This window comes from Saprolegnia diclina (assembly GCF_000281045.1).
Source record: "Saprolegnia diclina VS20 unplaced genomic scaffold supercont1.46, whole genome shotgun sequence".
Classification (NCBI taxonomy): Eukaryota; Oomycota; class Saprolegniomycetes; order Saprolegniales; family Saprolegniaceae; genus Saprolegnia; species Saprolegnia diclina.
This window is the reverse complement of record NW_008246113.1, coordinates 201,849-217,132: the sequence shown is the minus strand read 5'-3', so window position 1 is coordinate 217,132 and position 15,284 is coordinate 201,849. Positions and strand designations below refer to the sequence as shown.

The window sequence follows — 15,284 nt, the reverse complement described above, 5'->3', positions numbered from 1 at the left end:
TGATGGCAAGATACCAGGCGTGAAGAGTGTATGTCATTGTTGATGGTCTTCACCAATCACATGCATAAAACCGTAACTTCGAAGTTCGATTGCTCCGACTAGCATGGCCGGCAGCCATGCTAGTCGGACGAGGTCCTTGGTGCTGCCGCCAGCGCTGCTCTCAGCGCCGCTTGCTGCGCTTCGCACCCTCTTCCGCGTGCTCTTTGATGGCGAGTTGGTTGGCCATAGGTCGATGCAATTGTCGCTTTGGCCAACTCTTGTCCTTCCCTATCCGCCCGCCATCAACAAACCGATCTTGATTGACGCTCTCCAAGCAGCCAGCGGCTTGTATGCGTCGCTGACCACTCGCAGCAGCAGCCGCGCGCGCTGGGACCTACCTCCGCACCTCACAATCGAGCTGCCGTGTCACCTTGCCTTCGTTCTTTAGCATGCTGGTATGAAACAAACTCCTCTCACGACGTGCCACGTCACATGTCCAAATGTTGATCTCGCATCGACTGTCATCCCGCAATCTGCCGCGCGCTGATTGGCTACATCCACCCGACATTGCACCATTCCGCAACCAGCGCCATGCAGTCCACCGACGCGCTCTCGGACGAGCTCGTGCATCATCTAATGACGTTCGTTGAAGCCCAAGCCGACGTCGCATCGCTTCTTGACGCGCTGCCACCCGGTCGGCTCTCGGCGCCGCTACGCGCCCTTTGCTACCTCCTTTGCTCGCTCTATCGCGGCCGCATTGTGCGGCAGACGCAAAGCCATGGGCACCACCTTTCATTTTGGCCCGACCTCGTGCTGCCGTGCGACATCAAGGCACCCGATTTGATTGACGCCTTGTACGATTGCATGCCTCTCTATACCTCGGTGACATGCGTCGGCCCGCGTACGTGGAAGGCGCTGCCGCCAAGCGCCGTCTTCAAGGTGGTCCACCCGATGGCGCGTCCTACGCGCGTCTTTGCGATGCTGCAGCACACGTTCGCAAGTCTGAAGCACGTGGCGATTCGGACGTCTCTTCGCAATCGCAAGTGGGCAGACGAGAACCTCCTGCGCTTGAGCGAGCTGCTTCCGCGCTTGCCGCAGCTACAGTCGCTCGACCTCGATTGCACGAGCCCGCGCGTCACGCCCGGGATACTTGCGCTCCTTCGTGCAGTCTTTTGTACGCCCCGCCTCACGACGCTGTGCTTACAGACAAACACGTGGCACGAGGACCTTGACGCGGTGTTTGCTGCCTGGATGGCCGCATCGCCTGTCGCGAGCTTGGACTTCTGCAGCCGGTTCCCGAGTGACGCGCCAACGTTTCTACGCGCGATCGCAACGTCTCGCACCCTCACTTGTCTCCGGGTTGGCAATTTCCGAGACGCCCGCAACCTCTTCTTGGCCAAGCGGCCGTTGGAGTGGTCGGCGCCGCTGAGTGAGCTCGATGTAAACCTTGAGATGACGCCCAATGGTCACTCGGCGCTCAACGTCGTTTCGTGGGTCAACGTTCAAGTGCTCCGCGCCCAGTGCATTGGGGACGCTGCGCCGATCGCATTGGCGCTGGCTCAACCGAGTGCACTCCAGCATCTTCATCTAATGAATGGTCCTCTCGTTCCGGCCATGTACCCCGTACTCAATGCACGTCTCGCCCGTCTCGTGGCGCTGTGCTTGACACGGAATACCCTTGGAGACGACGGTATTCGTACGCTCGCTGCCGCATTCTCGACGTGTCTGCGCTTGGAGCAGCTCACGCTGTCCGAGCAAGGCATGACGGACCGTGGCGTGACGGTGCTGGCCGAGAGCTTGGTCGCCTGCCGGTCGCTTCGCGTCCTCAACATGGCGCACAACGCCATTGGCAGCGATGGCTTTCTCGCGCTGCGACCGATACTCCCGCGCCTCACACACCTCGAGCTCCAATACAACTGCATCGGCCACAAGGCAGCGATGGCCTTGCGCGGCCTCTTGCCACAAACAGCGCATTTCCGCTGCCTCGATATGAGTGCCAACCCTCTGGGACGCATCGGCGTGCTGGCCATGGTGGCGGCGCTCAAGCCGGCCGTCTACCGCAGCGGCCGCCTTCTCGTCTCCGTGAGCGCTGGCGACGACCACGTGGCCTGCACGGCGGCGCGCATGGGTCTGCGGGACCCCGACTATATCGTTGTCGGCGCCATCGAGCCAGGGCGTGTGGCGTCCATGCCATGACGCGCATCGACGTCGTAGTACCTTTATGGCCGTAGTTGGTCCGACTAGAGAATAGTACTATCGTAATAGGATGTAGTCATACACTTGGTATACTTCAACGCACATGCTGCAAGTAACGGTGAGACAGAGCGAATGAAGATGAGTGCACTGGCTATGGAGCTATCATGCGGAGGAGGCGGTGAGGCACGAGGCCGCCGCCTCAGAGGTCTACGGAGACCGAACGGTGGACCGTTCCGGACATCGAGTTCGCACAGTCCTCAGAAGTTAGGTCGTGTTGGCAGAGAGACACTGAGTCGACGAACCGACCTGTAGACCGACTAGACTACGAAACGACCAAGCCGAGGAAAAAACCTCCGGTCGACCCAGGAGACGAGAAGCCTCGGAGCCAAGGCCGGGTGAGCGTACTCGTAGAGATCCAGAGATGACACACAGCAACCTCCTGGACATGGTGAGGTGGCTACGTGGCGCACACGACGTGATCGCTTCGACAAAAGAGCTGTACGGCCAAGAACTGTAGTACTTAGTGCACTAAAACATCATGTCGGGCTGCTCAAACTGCAGCATCGACTGGTTCGGAAGACGAGCAATCGCTTGCCGACACGCGGCCACGTCATTGGTCCGATCGGTCGCAACCGCGCCGATGACGACGACGGCGCCACCTTGAAAATGACGCGAGTGCGACAGGCCCGACACGAGGGCAAGGACACCGCGGCGCTTGACGGGGTTGTACATGAGTCCGACCTGGCGGAGGTGCCGCGCCTGGGGCAAGACGCGGGCGAGGGCCACCGCGCCGGTGGCCCCAATCTCATTGTCGTTCAAGTCGACCGAGTCGAGCTGACTCACAAGGCGGCTGAGCGCGATCGCACCGTCCGAGCCGATGCGGTTTTCGCTCAGATCCAGCGAGCGCAGCGAGGGCGGTGCGCCATTGGCTATCGCAATCGCGCTTCGGTCGGTGCACTTTTGGCTAATGACGTGCAGCGTCTGGAGCCGGCGACAGGCCGGCAAGGCGGCCGCGAGCACGCTCAGTCCGTCGTCCTTGAGCTTGTTTTCATAGAGGAAGATGTGCTCCAGGCGCTGCACGACCAGACCGAGCGGCCGCCACGACTCTTTGGGCAGCGGGAATGAAAAAAGCTCGAGCGTACGCAGCGCCGTCAAGGTCGGGAGCGTCTCGCTCACAAAGCGCGTGGCCGCCAAGTCCTCGTCGCGCTTGTGCCGGCCGGGGAAGAGCACCGAGAAGCGCAACGTGTGCAGCGGCAAATGGGCGAGCGACGCCATCGCGCGGTCGAGGTCGTCGTATGGGATGCTCCAGAGCTCGAGCGTCGTCAGCGACGTCGGCAACGTGATGCGGCGCTTGAAGAGCGGTCGGGCAAGCGCAACGCTTCGAAGCACGAGCGTCTCCAATGTCTTGCAGTGCGTGATGGCGTCCAAGAGCGTATGCAAGCATGCTTCGTCGATGGCCTTGAGGCTGTGTAGCGCCACCGACTGGACAGGCCGCGTCGCCAGCCACTGGACGACGAGCGACGTCATGCGGGAGGTCCAGTTGAGGCGCGAGTCGAACGAAAAGCGCAGCGCGAGCGATGTGATGGGCGTCGTCGTCATGGCCTCGAGAAGCGCCGTAAACGCCTCGTCGCTGCGCGTCGACGGCCACAGCACGTCGATGGCCTCGAGCCGCGGAAGCGATGCAAGCCCGTGGGCCAGCGCATCGATGGACCAGGCGCCGTCGCGCAAGTCGAGCGATATGGACGTGATCGCGTCCGGCCACTGCTGCAACGCTGTCGTGAACGCTGTTGGCAACGAGAGGTTGGCAAGCTCGAGGCGCGTCGTGCGTGGGATCACGTACGGGAAGCCCACGACCTGCAGCCGCAGCATCGGAAACAGCCCAAGACACGTTGTGATATGGCGCGCGAGTTCATCGTCCGGCGACGCGTTGGACAAGTCGAGCGTCGGCCAGAGGCGCACGTCGCCGGCGGTCGCTGCAAGCCGGCCAGCGCGCTGCGCCGCAAAGAGCGCGAGAAGACTCGCGAGCGATGGAGATAGAAGACGCGGTGGCAAGGCCTCGAGGTACGCACGCACGTCGGCCGGGCGGTCGAGGAAGATCGCAATGTGCTGCCACACGTCGCTCGAGGAAGATCGCAATGTGCTGCCACACGTCGCTCGGGGCGGCGGTGGGATCCATGCGACTTGCTGCCGGCAGCTTCCAGCTGTCAAAATATTCCTCGCCCAAATATTGATTTTCGAGGCGCACTCATATTGGATTTGCACATGTATATTCATGCCATTTCCACCAATGGCATCGCGCGCCGCCACGGTTTTTATCCAGTCCGCTACTACAGCTAGTTTGGCGAGTCATTTCGAACTGGGCCTTGTGCAAGCAGCACAGAGCTGTGGCTCAGCCCCTTGCCTCGACATCAATGCAGCTGGTATCGAAAGCGAGTGCTGGAATAGCGCTGCGTGAGAACAGCAAAGTAGTCTGACGTCGCCGTCGTCGTCGGTGGCCAATTTTGCAAACTAGTAGGTCGGGCGTCATGGGTCGCGTCACCAATCGCCTACCATGGCGGCGCGACGTGGCCCTGTAACCAGTCGTACGGCTCGTATGAATTCCCCGAGACACCGTTACCGTGCCGCAAGCATTCTCCTGCGGCGAAGGAGACGCTTTCATCGTTGTCTTGGGGTTGTCAGCTCTGCACTAGAGTCGCAGCACACCCACCAAATGCATTTGCTTGTGTAGCATGTGCTAGTGATGAAGTAACTTTATATAGATAGTAGCTAGTGCTGGTAATATTGTCCGAGTTGTTGGCACCACAAGATCCCCATGCGAATCTTTCGAATCTAGTTCAACTTCAACAACGCACCTCTTTTCGTAGGTGCGCTTTTATCCTGTATACCATTTGCGTTGAAAGCGCACCGAAACACGAAAGCAGTGCGTATATACAAGAATATCGCGATCCGCCCGTTGGATTCACCGGTTTGCCCGTGTGCCATGACCACCGAGGCCATCACGTCGGCGCTCATCTGCGCCTTGGTCGTCGCCGGTACTTTGCTTGATGCGGAAGGTAGTCGCGAGAGCAACCGCTTGCACTCGCGCGCGTATCGGTATGCACCTCGACCTAGGCCTGTCTGACGCCATGCCAGGTGGCAGCGGCTCGGCAACTGGCTGCCGCTTGGCATCGCGTACGCTGCGTTCTACATGGCGCGCTACAACGTTCGCCTCGAGCTGTCTGTATGCGTCGCTCCTCAAGCGCTGGCTGTAGATTGCCGCGGGCAACGTCGCGGCCATTCGCGCGCAGCTGCACTTGACGACCACCGACATGGGCTGGTACGCATGTCTCGCCGTGCTTGGCCTATGGTATGGGCATGTAGGGTCATCTCGGCCGGCTCGTGGACGTACGCACTCAGCGCTCCCTTCACCGGTACGATGCGAAATTCGGCGCTCGTGCCATGGCCGTGGCATTAGGCCACGTGACCGATCGCATTGGCGGGCAGCGCGGGATTGTGCTCGCGTGCGCTGGCGCCGGCGCCTGCAACCTCCTCTTGGGCCTCGCATTCTCGCGCGGTGGCGTGTCCGAGGCCGCGTTTTGCATCCTCTTTGCGCTCAACCAAGGCTTCCAAGGCTTTGGCACGGCGGCCGTCGTCAAGATCAACGCCCGTTGGTATGGACCCAGCGAACGCGGTCTCTTCTCGGGTACGCCTTGACAATATTCTTGCTGAGAGTGCGACCATATGGGGCTAGGTATCTTCAATATGCTGGTCGTGAGCGGCTACTACCTCGCGCTCGGGTCCGGCGACTCGATCGTGGCAACGCTAGGATGGCCGTACCTCTTTTACATCCCAAGCCTCTTGCTTGGCGCCATGGGTCTCGTGTCGGTCTTCTGGATTCGCAATGGCCCGCCGACGTCCGAGAGGCTGCCCTCACGTCCCTCGACGCGACCTCTCTGTGACACTTCGCACAGCGGCGTGCTCTGCCTCCTGCAGAGTCCAACCGTGTGGGGCTACCTCGGTGCGATCTTCTGCCTCTCGTGGGCGCGCGACGGCCTCCTCAACTGGATGTACTCGTACTTTGATGCGGTGCGTGTTTTGCCGTTGTCACCAAGCGACCATGCGCTCCTTGGCGGCGCGTGGACGCTCGGTGGCTTTGTCGGCGGTGTCCTCTGTGGCTGGATCTCGGACCACCTCTTCCGCGGCCAGCGCATGCCACCCATCGTGCTCTTCTCAGTTATGCAAGCCGTCGTGGTCTGCAGTATGTACATGGCGGCACCGTCCGTGTCAATGTCGGTGCTGGCGCTTCTCCTCTTCGTCGCGAGTGTCTTTCTGCTTGGCAGCTACACGATGCTCAGCTACACGATTCCGACCGACCTTCCGGTTGAAATTGCGGCCAGCGCCGGTGGGCTCTTCACGACGGCCGCCTACATGGCCACCGGTCTCTCAGGTGTTGCCATGGGCGCCGTCGTTAGCGACTATGGCTACCGGTTTTGGGTTGCTTCGCTCGTACTGGCGTCGATATCGTCGGGCCTCTGCACCTATGTCGGTGCGCAGTACGCCAAATCGCACGTTGGTACGATGGTACATGAGACCGAGTGCACTCCGCTGCAAACCGCGCGCGTGGATCTCCGCCGCGCGTCGCTTGTCAACACCCAAGCCGACTTCTTCGCCGTGGTGATGGACATCAAGGACGACAAGGACGCGCAAGAGACGACGTAATTGCGAGGCGGGTTTGCGCAAAGGACTTGAGAAAGCTCAATCAAAGGCGTGCACTGTATAACTACCTAGTACGCTTCGTATTCTACTTGCAAGGGCTTAACTAAGCGCATGGAAGAGACGGGTTTCGAGACGCACTCGGTGTCGCGCCACTGACGCCACATCTCGAGAGATCCGCAAGTAGCTTGGGACGCGTCGCCGGATTCGCGTGGCGGGTGTTTCGACCTTCGATATCATACCTTCAGATGCGTTCGTGCATCTTAGCATTTGCGCATTCGCCAGTGAGCATGGTCGTCGTCACTGGACCGTTCAGCACCCGTCCGCGCCGTCCACCAACCGAGAGGTTCGTCGAAATGCTATGTGCGCTCAAGCGCCACCATCGCTGGCTACCACGGTACGCACGGCACCTCTACGTTCTTAGTTGCAGCGGTCTCCTAGGCTCGATCGACCGGCCACGGTGGCCCCCATCGCCCTCGCGATCATGTCGTTTCAAGTCGTTCGCGCCAGTGTACACCTCGCCTTGTGCGAAGTCGAGCTGAGGTGACTTGTCTAGCTCGGGTCGCTGCCCACCGACGGAACGACGGTCGTTGTTTCGTTCTTGACGCAGCACGACCTCGACTGGTGCGGCGATGCCATCCCGACGGCGCTTGATGGTGACGGGTGTAGGATCGTGAGCTTTGGGACGTGGATTGTCGCAGGGACCGCGCCCTTTGCGGGTTCTCGCGAGAACCTTCCGGAAGCTCAACCTCTAACGCGTCGCTTGGGTGTAGGTCACGTGACCGATCGCATCGGCGCTTCGAAAGCGGTTGTCGGTGCGTGTCTTGTCGCCGGCGGGGCTTGCCTTCTCCTGAGCATTCTGCTGACCTCGGACAGCGTGTCCAAAGCTGTGCTCATGTACAGCTACGGTCTCTTCTCAGCACTCCACAGTGTCGCAACCTGTGCGATCGCCAAGGTGGGCGCAACGTGGTACGACAAGCACGAGCGGGGTCGACTTGCAGGTGCGCGCGTGCAATGGTGTATTGGATCGCTACACTGTGCTAACTAGGTATGGTTGGTGCAACATTCCTTTGCACCGACTATGTCCTCGCCACTGCCCCACTGCAACGTCTCGTCGCATCTCCGAACAGTGCGTCGTGCTTTCTGTCGGCCGTGAGCCTTGTATTTGTCTTCCTCGCGACCATGGCGCAGCTTTGCAGCTGCGATGCGCCGCTACGAGCCATCGACGAGCCACTGCAAGGCGCGTCATCACCCGCACTCGGCGTCAACGGCCTCGGCGAGGTCCTTCGACTCGACTCGATGCGTGGCGTTGCGCCGGCGGTGGTATGCCTCTTCTACGCGAGCGATGCACTGCGGGCCCAACTGCCACCCACGACAATGGGCCTCGATAATGCCTGGAAGCTTGGCAGTGTCGTCGGCGCCATGGCGCTTGGGAGCCTCAGTGACGTTGTGTTTCAGTCGCAGCGCGCGCCAACGATCGTGCTTCTCTTCCTCGTCCAAGCGGTCGGCATCTACCTCGTATTTGCGCTGGGACCGCACGTGACGTACGTAGCGTGGCTCGTCACGGGTGCCAGCGCGCTACTTCGTGGCAATATCGTACTCGTTTGGCTAACATGGCCCATGGACCTTCCGCCCGAAATGACTGCTAGCGCCAGCGGCGTCCTCACCACACTGAGTTCTATCGGAGCCGGGGTCGCATCAATAGCTGCCAGTTGCTTTGTGAATACCCACGTGTGCCTCGTCTCGCTGCTCGCAGCGTGCCTCGCGGGCAGTGGCAGCATGCTACGCGTGTACCTCGTCGCGCTGTACCCACCTCACGAAGCAGTTGAAACCCTGCCTCTGTATCGGAGACGTCGTGATGACGTGCGCTCCGTCCACGTCTCCCGCCGCGCGTCATTTTAGGACCTTGTCATAAGCCATCTTTTCAAGTCAATCGTACCTAGCATGATCCATGAGTCCTACGTGATGACATGCGCCGTCGAGGGAATGGCGCTGCAGCCATTCGATGACGAACACAAGCAAGCTTATAAAGCCGTGCAACCGCTCCTCATATCCTTCGTCAAAGAATTCTCCAGATTATTCTCTACTCTAGTACGTCCACAGCCGCCGCCTGCGCAGCCACGGACCGGCGAGCGAATGAAGAAGGAGATTGCTAGTCTCTACGTATGCGAAGTCTTTGTGTAATTATGAAGATAACGCGAAACACGTTCATATATATATAGTACGTCCACAGCGCCGCGTTCGATACCGTTGCGGGTGCCACGTCGGTGGATACCGCGCCTCCATCTTGCCACGTGTAGCCAATCACCGTCGGGTATTCCGTAACGTCAATCACAGCATGACGTGGCAGTCTCCTGTTCCATGGTTGGTGCAAGAAATCGAAAACGAAAACATACGAGTCGCTGTTTTAGACCGTGCCTTCGTGCACATCGTCGTCACTCGCGTGCTTCTCATCATTCTCCTCGACGTCTTCGGTGGGCACGGCAAAGAACTCGGCTTCGATACGGACCAGCGACGCGCGGTACGAGCGCGTCCGGCTCTGCTTGACCGAGAGCGGTGTCGCTTCGTGGATCGCTGCCTCCTTGAGCTCTTCCGATTGGGCCCAGCGCGACCCGAGGATCGTGCAAAGTGCCGTCGCGCACGACGTGAGCGTGAGTGACACAATCCAAAACGTGTAGCCGTACTGTGTGATGAACGAGCCCATAACGACGCCCGAGAGGCCGGTCGCAAAGTAGCCAACGGCCGTAAAGAGGCCTGCCGCGCTCGCCGCAATGTCCACGGGAAGGTCCGTCGGCACCGTGTAACTGAGCAGCGTGTAGTTGCCAAGGAGGAAGACGCTGACGCAAAAGAGGATCATGGCGAGCACCTCAATCGAGACGGTCGGGCCAAAGACATAGAGCGCGACAAAGAGGATGCCTTGCATGGCTGAGAAGAGCACGATGGGTGGCATGCGTTGGCCGCGGAAGATGTGGTCCGAGATCCAGCCACAGAGGACACCGCCGACAAAGCCACCGAGCGTCCACGCGCCACCAAGGAGCGCATGATCACTCGGCGACAACGGCGCCACACGGACCGCATCAAAGTACGAGTACATCCAGTTGAGGAGGCCGTCGCGGGCCCACGAGAGGCAAAAGACGGCGCCGAGGTAGCCCCACACGGTCTTGTTCTGGAGAAGACGCGCAAAGCCCGACTGGTGCTTTTGGCACAAGGGCGCGGGGACTTGAACGACGACCGCGTCGGTCGGCGGCGTGTTGCGGATGAAGAAGAGGATAAAGACGCTCATCGCAAGCATGATGCTGCTCGGGATGTAAAAGAGGTACGGCCACCCGAGGTTCGAGACAATGTAGTCGCCCGACCCGAGCGCGAGGTAGTACCCGCTCACAATCAAAATGTTGAAAATCCCTAGCAAACTGTGAACAACTCTCGTACAAACCTCCAAGATGACACGTACCCGAGAAGAGGCCGCGTTCGCTCGGCGCATACCACATGGCGTTGATCTTGACAACGGCGCTCGTACCAAAGCCTTGGAAGAGCACGTTCGAGGCGTAGAAGAACATAAACTCAAACTGCGTAAACGTATTGCGCGAAAAAAGCACCGCGAGCACCAAGTTGCAGAGGCCCGCACCGACGCACGCAATGAGCATCCCTTGCTGCCCACCGAGGCGGTCCGTGATCGCACCGGTCAGCGGCGCACTGATGGCATACGCCCACGACCCGGACGAAATGATCCTACACCCCGCCGCATCATCAGCACAAATGTCGGCAAAGAATGGACGGTACCAGCCCATGTCCGTCGCCGTCATGTGCAGCTGCGAACGAATCGACTCGATGTTGCCCGCTGCAATCTAGTCATCTCGTGTGACCACCTCAAATACGAGTAGGCGCGAGGGTACATTGTAGCGAGCCATGTAAAAGGCAGCATACGCGATACCGAGGGGAAACCAATTGGCGAGGCGGCGCCACCTAATAAGATGCAATAAGATATCTGCCTGCCGAGAGGCTTGGAAGTACCGAAAACTGCGCGGGAAGAGGCGCTTGCTTGTCTGGTTGAACTCGACATCGAGGAGCGCGCCAGCGATGACAAAGGCTGCGATGAGCACCGAGATGGCGGTCGCAATCGACATGGTCGGCGCCAACTGCAAAGTGAGCAAAGTGCAAAGTGAGCGCCGATTCTGTTTTGCAAAAAGGTCCGCGGATGCACAAAGACGCACCTGTTTTACTCTGACACGCCAAAAACGCACCGCTTTGTACCCATATTCGGTGCGCTTTGTAGCTGCGACGGGGCGACCACCCGGGTTTACGTAGCAAAAAAGGCGTGACTCACGAGGCAGAAGAGTGCGCGCCAATTCCTGACCCAGGTCCGTTGACAATCCCACTCGGGGTCGACTTGCTCATTGGCCACGCGGATGGCCGTCGCGCGCAATGGACGTGGCGCGACGCCCGTGATTTCGCATGCTTGGCGTAGACAGGGATCGCGGCTGCCCCAGAAAACACCCCAACAGAGCCGAGTCTGGACCGACCCTCGCTTATTCCTTCTCGCCGACTTTTGGAAACCAGAATCGACGTTGTTCTGGGGATGATGGATGTCTAGAGAAGGCGATGGGCGGTCTCGTGCTTGCCGTTGGGCGCTTGAAGGCGTCGTAGGAATGGTGTATCCTGCTCGCGACAACCGATCAACGCCGGCGTGAAAGATCTTCTTTGGCCACGCTGCGAGCTGGCTGCGCGAACAATCGCGTGCCGAGGTTGATCGGGGCACCAGCTCAAAACCAAATCGCGTTGACGCTGTGTCCTGCATGTCGTTCAAGGGACCCGAGGCAAGCGTGCAGGTCTCTCATTTTTGCCTGCAGCATCGTCTTGATTGGTTCTTGTGCCATCATGTTCAGTCGATGCGAAGCGTCCGTTCTTTTTTAGCTCGGTGGGACTGGTGGTTGGTGGTGACCACCGGCTATCTCTCGCCACTGGTGGTCGTTTGTCGAGACATCAACCCCATTCGCGTTAGTTGTTCCATCACACGTGGCGTTGGGCGGAGACCACGAGGTGCCGCTTCCTCGGACGCTGGATCCCCGTCGTTTTGGATACACCTCCATCTTTGATCTTATTGCGCAATGTGTTGCGTTGTTCCGGCGGTGGCATGGTCTATGTGCCGGTAACCCCTCGGATATGTATCCTTTGCAGCCATAAACGCTGGTCGGCGTTGCTCATGGAGTGATCTCTGCCAACGTCGATCGATGCTGCTGGCGATCCTCCGCTTTCGAAGATATGACGATCTCCGCCGTTGCGTAATTTAATCGGATGTTTTATTGTGAGATACTGACAGCCAGTGCACGTGCAATAAAAATGGCACCGACCAATCAAACGCGGCGAAATTGTTTGCGACTGATCCAGCCTCGCATCACCCGAACACCCTCGCGATGGCAACCTCTGGGCGCCTGCAAGTCCCGACCGACGCGTTCGCCGAGGCCGAGGTCGAGACCGAGCTCGTGCTTAAGACGTGGCGGTCCTTTGCCATCTACCGCATCGAGGTTGCGTGCCCCATCACGCAGCGCTGGTGGACGCTCGAGAAGCGCTTCTCGGACTTTTACCGCTTGCGACACATGCTCGAGCAGTGGGCGAGCAGCGCGACGCCGACATCGGCCATGGCGCGGCCGCTACGACGGCTCCTCGACGTGCCGTTTCCAAAGCGCGAGATGCACTGCACGCAGCCCTCGGTCGTCGCCAAGCGCGCGCGCCTCCTCAAGCAGTTTGCGTGGGCGCTCATGGTCTTCCGCGCCGAGTGCTGCATGTACCTGCTCGAGTGCGACCAGACGCAAACCGCGCCGTCCGAGCGCTTTCTGCGGACGTATGGTCGTCTTGAAGGCTTTCTCGACATGCCCGAGAGTCTGCGCGAGATGCAATTCCAGCGCGCCGAGTGGCCCATGTTGTCGCACGACCCGTGCTCAATCTGCCTCGACGAGTTCCAACCCGGCGACCTCAAAGAGATTTGCTGCGTCGTCAAGCTTCCATGCACGCACTGCTTTCACCGCGAGTGCGTCCTCGACTGGCTCACCGACATGCATTGCTGCCCGCTCTGTCGAGCCGCGACCGAGCGTGTCTCGGGCCTCTATTTATAATACCTTAGCTGGATGCGCTTATGCCAATCGAGCCAGAATGCACTTGTACCGACGTTCGTCATCGTACTACACGTGCGCCGTACTGTGCACGGATGCACCTCGTCGCAGACGTGTCGCGGCAAGATCTGGTCGTGCTCGTCGCGAGCAGTGACGCCTCCCAAATTGTGCTCGCGCAGACGCCGTGTTGATCAATATATTCGATTTACTATTACCTAGTCGAGCAACTCTACCCGACTCGTACCGAGCTGCGAGTCGCGAATTTGATGGTAGCTGGTCCATGGACCAGCCCGTGCAATGGCTACAAAAACAAGGCCAACGCTCTCGCGCATCGAATATTGACGCTAAGATCTTATTTCCAGTGGACTAGCTAGCTCCTGGCGCCGTGTCAGAAGGACAACTCGAGCGCTGATGCTTGATCGACGCATGAGCTGGATGCCTACGACGCTGTGGCCAAGGGTTGTGGTTGGGATGCTGTCTACTCCGGCGAATATGGCCAATCACCGAAAGATTAGTGCCCTTGGAATCCACGACCACAAGGCTGCGAGCCATGTTTGGTGGAGCTACATGGTTGCCAAGGGTGTTGACGCCCTTGCGATCGTGCTCTGCAAACTGAACGCCACGATGAATGCGGAATGCGGTGCTGCTAGCTCCTACCTCGATGCCAACACGCACCAGTCATTTAGTTGTTGGTGTCGTAGGTGATTCGTTGTTGTTGTAGTAGGTCGTATGTAGAATAGTGTACGCAAATTCAATCTATCGGTCTCACCCTCGCTATAGCCGCCGGCAGCGCGCCGCAACGCTGTCGTTGTTGGTCGCGCTTGCAGCGACGCACGTCGAGCCGTCGTAGCAGGCACCGCGGTGGCACCGCGAACCCTCAAAGCCCGAGAGGTCGCTGGGTACAACGCAGATCTTGTCGGTGCAAGTGGATGGCCACGCACAGAGGATGCCGGGCGCCTCGCACGCCGCCCCGCGCTCCACGTACGTCGAGCAGAGGCCGCGCGACGGTGCGCTCTCGTGGTAGCAGAGACTGCCGTCCTTGCACTTGTTGTCGATACACGGTAGCCCGAGCGTGCCATCGAGCGTCGTTGGACGCAGCGCAGTCACGGCCGCGAGGAGGAGCCCGATTGTCGCCGTCCGCATATTGATGCAAATCAAGAATACTAATTGAGCGACGTAACTCCTTGGCAGCTATTTTGAACGGCCGTTCAACTGCTTTCGTAGCCAGCCACTCGCCCACCGAGGGTTATATATCTTTGCATTCAGGCATTTCGTTTCTCGTTTGGTTCGTTCGCCGTAACTCGGCAGAATCGCTACGATTCCCCAGAGCTGTTCTAGTCCTGTAGTACTATAGCCCTATAGTGTAGTATTCCTTTAGTCCAATGGACTGTAGTACAGTGTATCTACAAATGCGTTGAATGGACACTTTGGCGAGGCTCGTTGCAAGGGCTGTTTCGGCGCCTTCTGGATTTAAGATATCCGGATTTTAACGTCCCGTATGAAACGCACCAATCCTGACCCTGTCTATCCGGATAGCCAATCCTGCTTCAACCGCCAAGCAAAAGTGGAGGGGCGCCCGCGATGATCAGCCACCCGCGGAGCAGTGGCGAGCGATGGCTGAACGACGACAGTTTGTAGATTACATTAGACAACTAGGCATCAGGGCTTAATCTCTTGGAGTGCCACCTCGTCAAACCAAATGAACACTAGACAAGCCCATGGAGCGGAGGAGTGGGGTCCCCGTGGCTCGACTCGACTTGGAGCCGGCTCCAAACCTCAAGTCTGAGCCGATCCAAAAACGGCTCGAGTCGGGCCATTGGCCATGGCTTTTCCAGCGCGCGACGTGGACCGAACGTCTGCTCGAGTATATTCAAAGATGGTCGTACAACATACATTTTTACACTCAAATCGGCACTTCAACCTGCTTCCTTGGCAAGACTCGAGGTGCGATGGACGACTCGATTGGCTAGAGCTAGCAATGGGTTGCTTCACCACACGCCATGGGCAACTGGTGGTCGACGCCCACGAGCTCGGTCGGGACCTGCAGAAAGTTTCGGAGCTCATCAACCAGCGCGTCCATATCGTCGTCGTTGTCTACCGGGTCCAGCGTCGTCAGCGCGGTGAGCACCGCGTGGGCAAGGTGCGCAAATGCCGACACGAGCTCGGCGCGCATCGCCAAGCGTGCAGCAGGACTCGGTAGCGGCTCGACTGGAAACTGGAATTGAACCAGCAGCAGCAAATAGTGCTCGGCCGCGCGACGGGACCCGAGGAACGACGGCAAGTACGCGTCCAGCGCGCTCTGAAAAGCCA

The 15,284-nt window shown here is 59.3% G+C and overlaps 8 protein-coding genes across 8 annotated transcripts; 4 read left to right on the top strand and 4 right to left on the bottom strand.

Moving 5' to 3' along the window:
- The first annotated feature begins 91 nt into the window (after positions 1 to 91).
- Positions 92 to 2,274, top strand: SDRG_12056 (hypothetical protein). The gene has a single exon (XM_008618114.1). It carries the CDS (start codon positions 571 to 573, stop codon positions 2,173 to 2,175), a length of 1,605 nt encoding a protein of 534 aa, XP_008616336.1. The 5' UTR covers positions 92 to 570; the 3' UTR covers positions 2,176 to 2,274.
- Positions 2,275 to 2,703: 429 nt separating this feature from the next.
- On the bottom strand, positions 2,704 to 4,381 carry SDRG_12055 (hypothetical protein; the record flags this gene model as incomplete). Its single annotated transcript, XM_008618113.1, has 2 exons — positions 4,325 to 4,381; positions 2,704 to 4,281 (listed from the first exon to the last, which is right to left on the bottom strand). Exons 1-2 carry the CDS (start codon positions 4,349 to 4,351, stop codon positions 2,704 to 2,706), a joined length of 1,605 nt encoding a protein of 534 aa, XP_008616335.1. The 5' UTR covers positions 4,352 to 4,381.
- Positions 4,382 to 5,155: 774 nt separating this feature from the next.
- SDRG_12054 (hypothetical protein) lies at positions 5,156 to 6,963 on the top strand (the record flags this gene model as incomplete). Its single annotated transcript, XM_008618112.1, has 6 exons — positions 5,156 to 5,268; positions 5,308 to 5,377; positions 5,427 to 5,491; positions 5,536 to 5,585; positions 5,630 to 5,857; positions 5,906 to 6,963. 6 exons carry the CDS (start codon positions 5,156 to 5,158, stop codon positions 6,871 to 6,873), a joined length of 1,494 nt encoding a protein of 497 aa, XP_008616334.1. The 3' UTR covers positions 6,874 to 6,963.
- Positions 6,964 to 7,157: 194 nt separating this feature from the next.
- SDRG_12053 (hypothetical protein) lies at positions 7,158 to 8,769 on the top strand (the record flags this gene model as incomplete). Its single annotated transcript, XM_008618111.1, has 6 exons — positions 7,158 to 7,264; positions 7,309 to 7,378; positions 7,424 to 7,491; positions 7,537 to 7,586; positions 7,641 to 7,868; positions 7,916 to 8,769. 6 exons carry the CDS (start codon positions 7,158 to 7,160, stop codon positions 8,767 to 8,769), a joined length of 1,377 nt encoding a protein of 458 aa, XP_008616333.1.
- A 432-nt stretch (positions 8,770 to 9,201) lies between these two features.
- On the bottom strand, positions 9,202 to 11,036 carry SDRG_12052 (hypothetical protein). The gene is made up of 5 exons (XM_008618110.1): positions 10,879 to 11,036; positions 10,761 to 10,830; positions 10,648 to 10,712; positions 10,319 to 10,596; positions 9,202 to 10,269 (listed from the first exon to the last, which is right to left on the bottom strand). Exons 1-5 carry the CDS (start codon positions 10,989 to 10,991, stop codon positions 9,275 to 9,277), a joined length of 1,521 nt encoding a protein of 506 aa, XP_008616332.1. The 5' UTR covers positions 10,992 to 11,036; the 3' UTR covers positions 9,202 to 9,274.
- A 1,201-nt stretch (positions 11,037 to 12,237) lies between these two features.
- On the top strand, positions 12,238 to 13,192 carry SDRG_12051 (hypothetical protein). Its single transcript, XM_008618109.1, has one exon. It carries the CDS (start codon positions 12,279 to 12,281, stop codon positions 12,975 to 12,977), a length of 699 nt encoding a protein of 232 aa, XP_008616331.1. The 5' UTR covers positions 12,238 to 12,278; the 3' UTR covers positions 12,978 to 13,192.
- A 469-nt stretch (positions 13,193 to 13,661) lies between these two features.
- Positions 13,662 to 14,129, bottom strand: SDRG_12050 (hypothetical protein). Its single transcript, XM_008618108.1, has one exon. The coding sequence runs from the start codon at positions 14,115 to 14,117 to the stop codon at positions 13,749 to 13,751; it is 369 nt and encodes a 122-aa protein (XP_008616330.1). The 5' UTR covers positions 14,118 to 14,129; the 3' UTR covers positions 13,662 to 13,748.
- An 817-nt stretch (positions 14,130 to 14,946) lies between these two features.
- SDRG_12049 (hypothetical protein) lies at positions 14,947 to 15,147 on the bottom strand (the record flags this gene model as incomplete). Its single annotated transcript, XM_008618107.1, has 1 exon — positions 14,947 to 15,147. One exon carries the CDS (start codon positions 15,145 to 15,147, stop codon positions 14,947 to 14,949), a length of 201 nt encoding a protein of 66 aa, XP_008616329.1.
- Between the last annotated feature and the right edge of the window lie 137 nt (positions 15,148 to 15,284).

What these genes read in the sequence shown, in the direction of transcription:
- SDRG_12056 (XM_008618114.1), top strand. Translation starts at nt 571, where the DNA reads ATGCAGTCCACCGACGCGCTCTCGGACGAGCTCGTGCATCATCTAATG.
- SDRG_12052 (XM_008618110.1), bottom strand. Translation starts at nt 10,991, where the DNA reads ATGTCGATTGCGACCGCCATCTCGGTGCTCATCGCAGCCTTTGTCATC. An exon ending in CTCTTCCCGCGCAGTTTTCG is followed by an intron (nt 10,831 to 10,878) that starts GTACTTCCAAGC and finishes GCATCTTATTAG; the next exon opens with GTGGCGCCGCCTCGCCAATT. An exon ending in CGAACGCGGCCTCTTCTCGG is followed by an intron (nt 10,270 to 10,318) that starts GTACGTGTCATC and finishes ACAGTTTGCTAG; the next exon opens with GGATTTTCAACATTTTGATT.
- SDRG_12051 (XM_008618109.1), top strand. Translation starts at nt 12,279, where the DNA reads ATGGCAACCTCTGGGCGCCTGCAAGTCCCGACCGACGCGTTCGCCGAG.
- SDRG_12050 (XM_008618108.1), bottom strand. Translation starts at nt 14,117, where the DNA reads ATGCGGACGGCGACAATCGGGCTCCTCCTCGCGGCCGTGACTGCGCTG.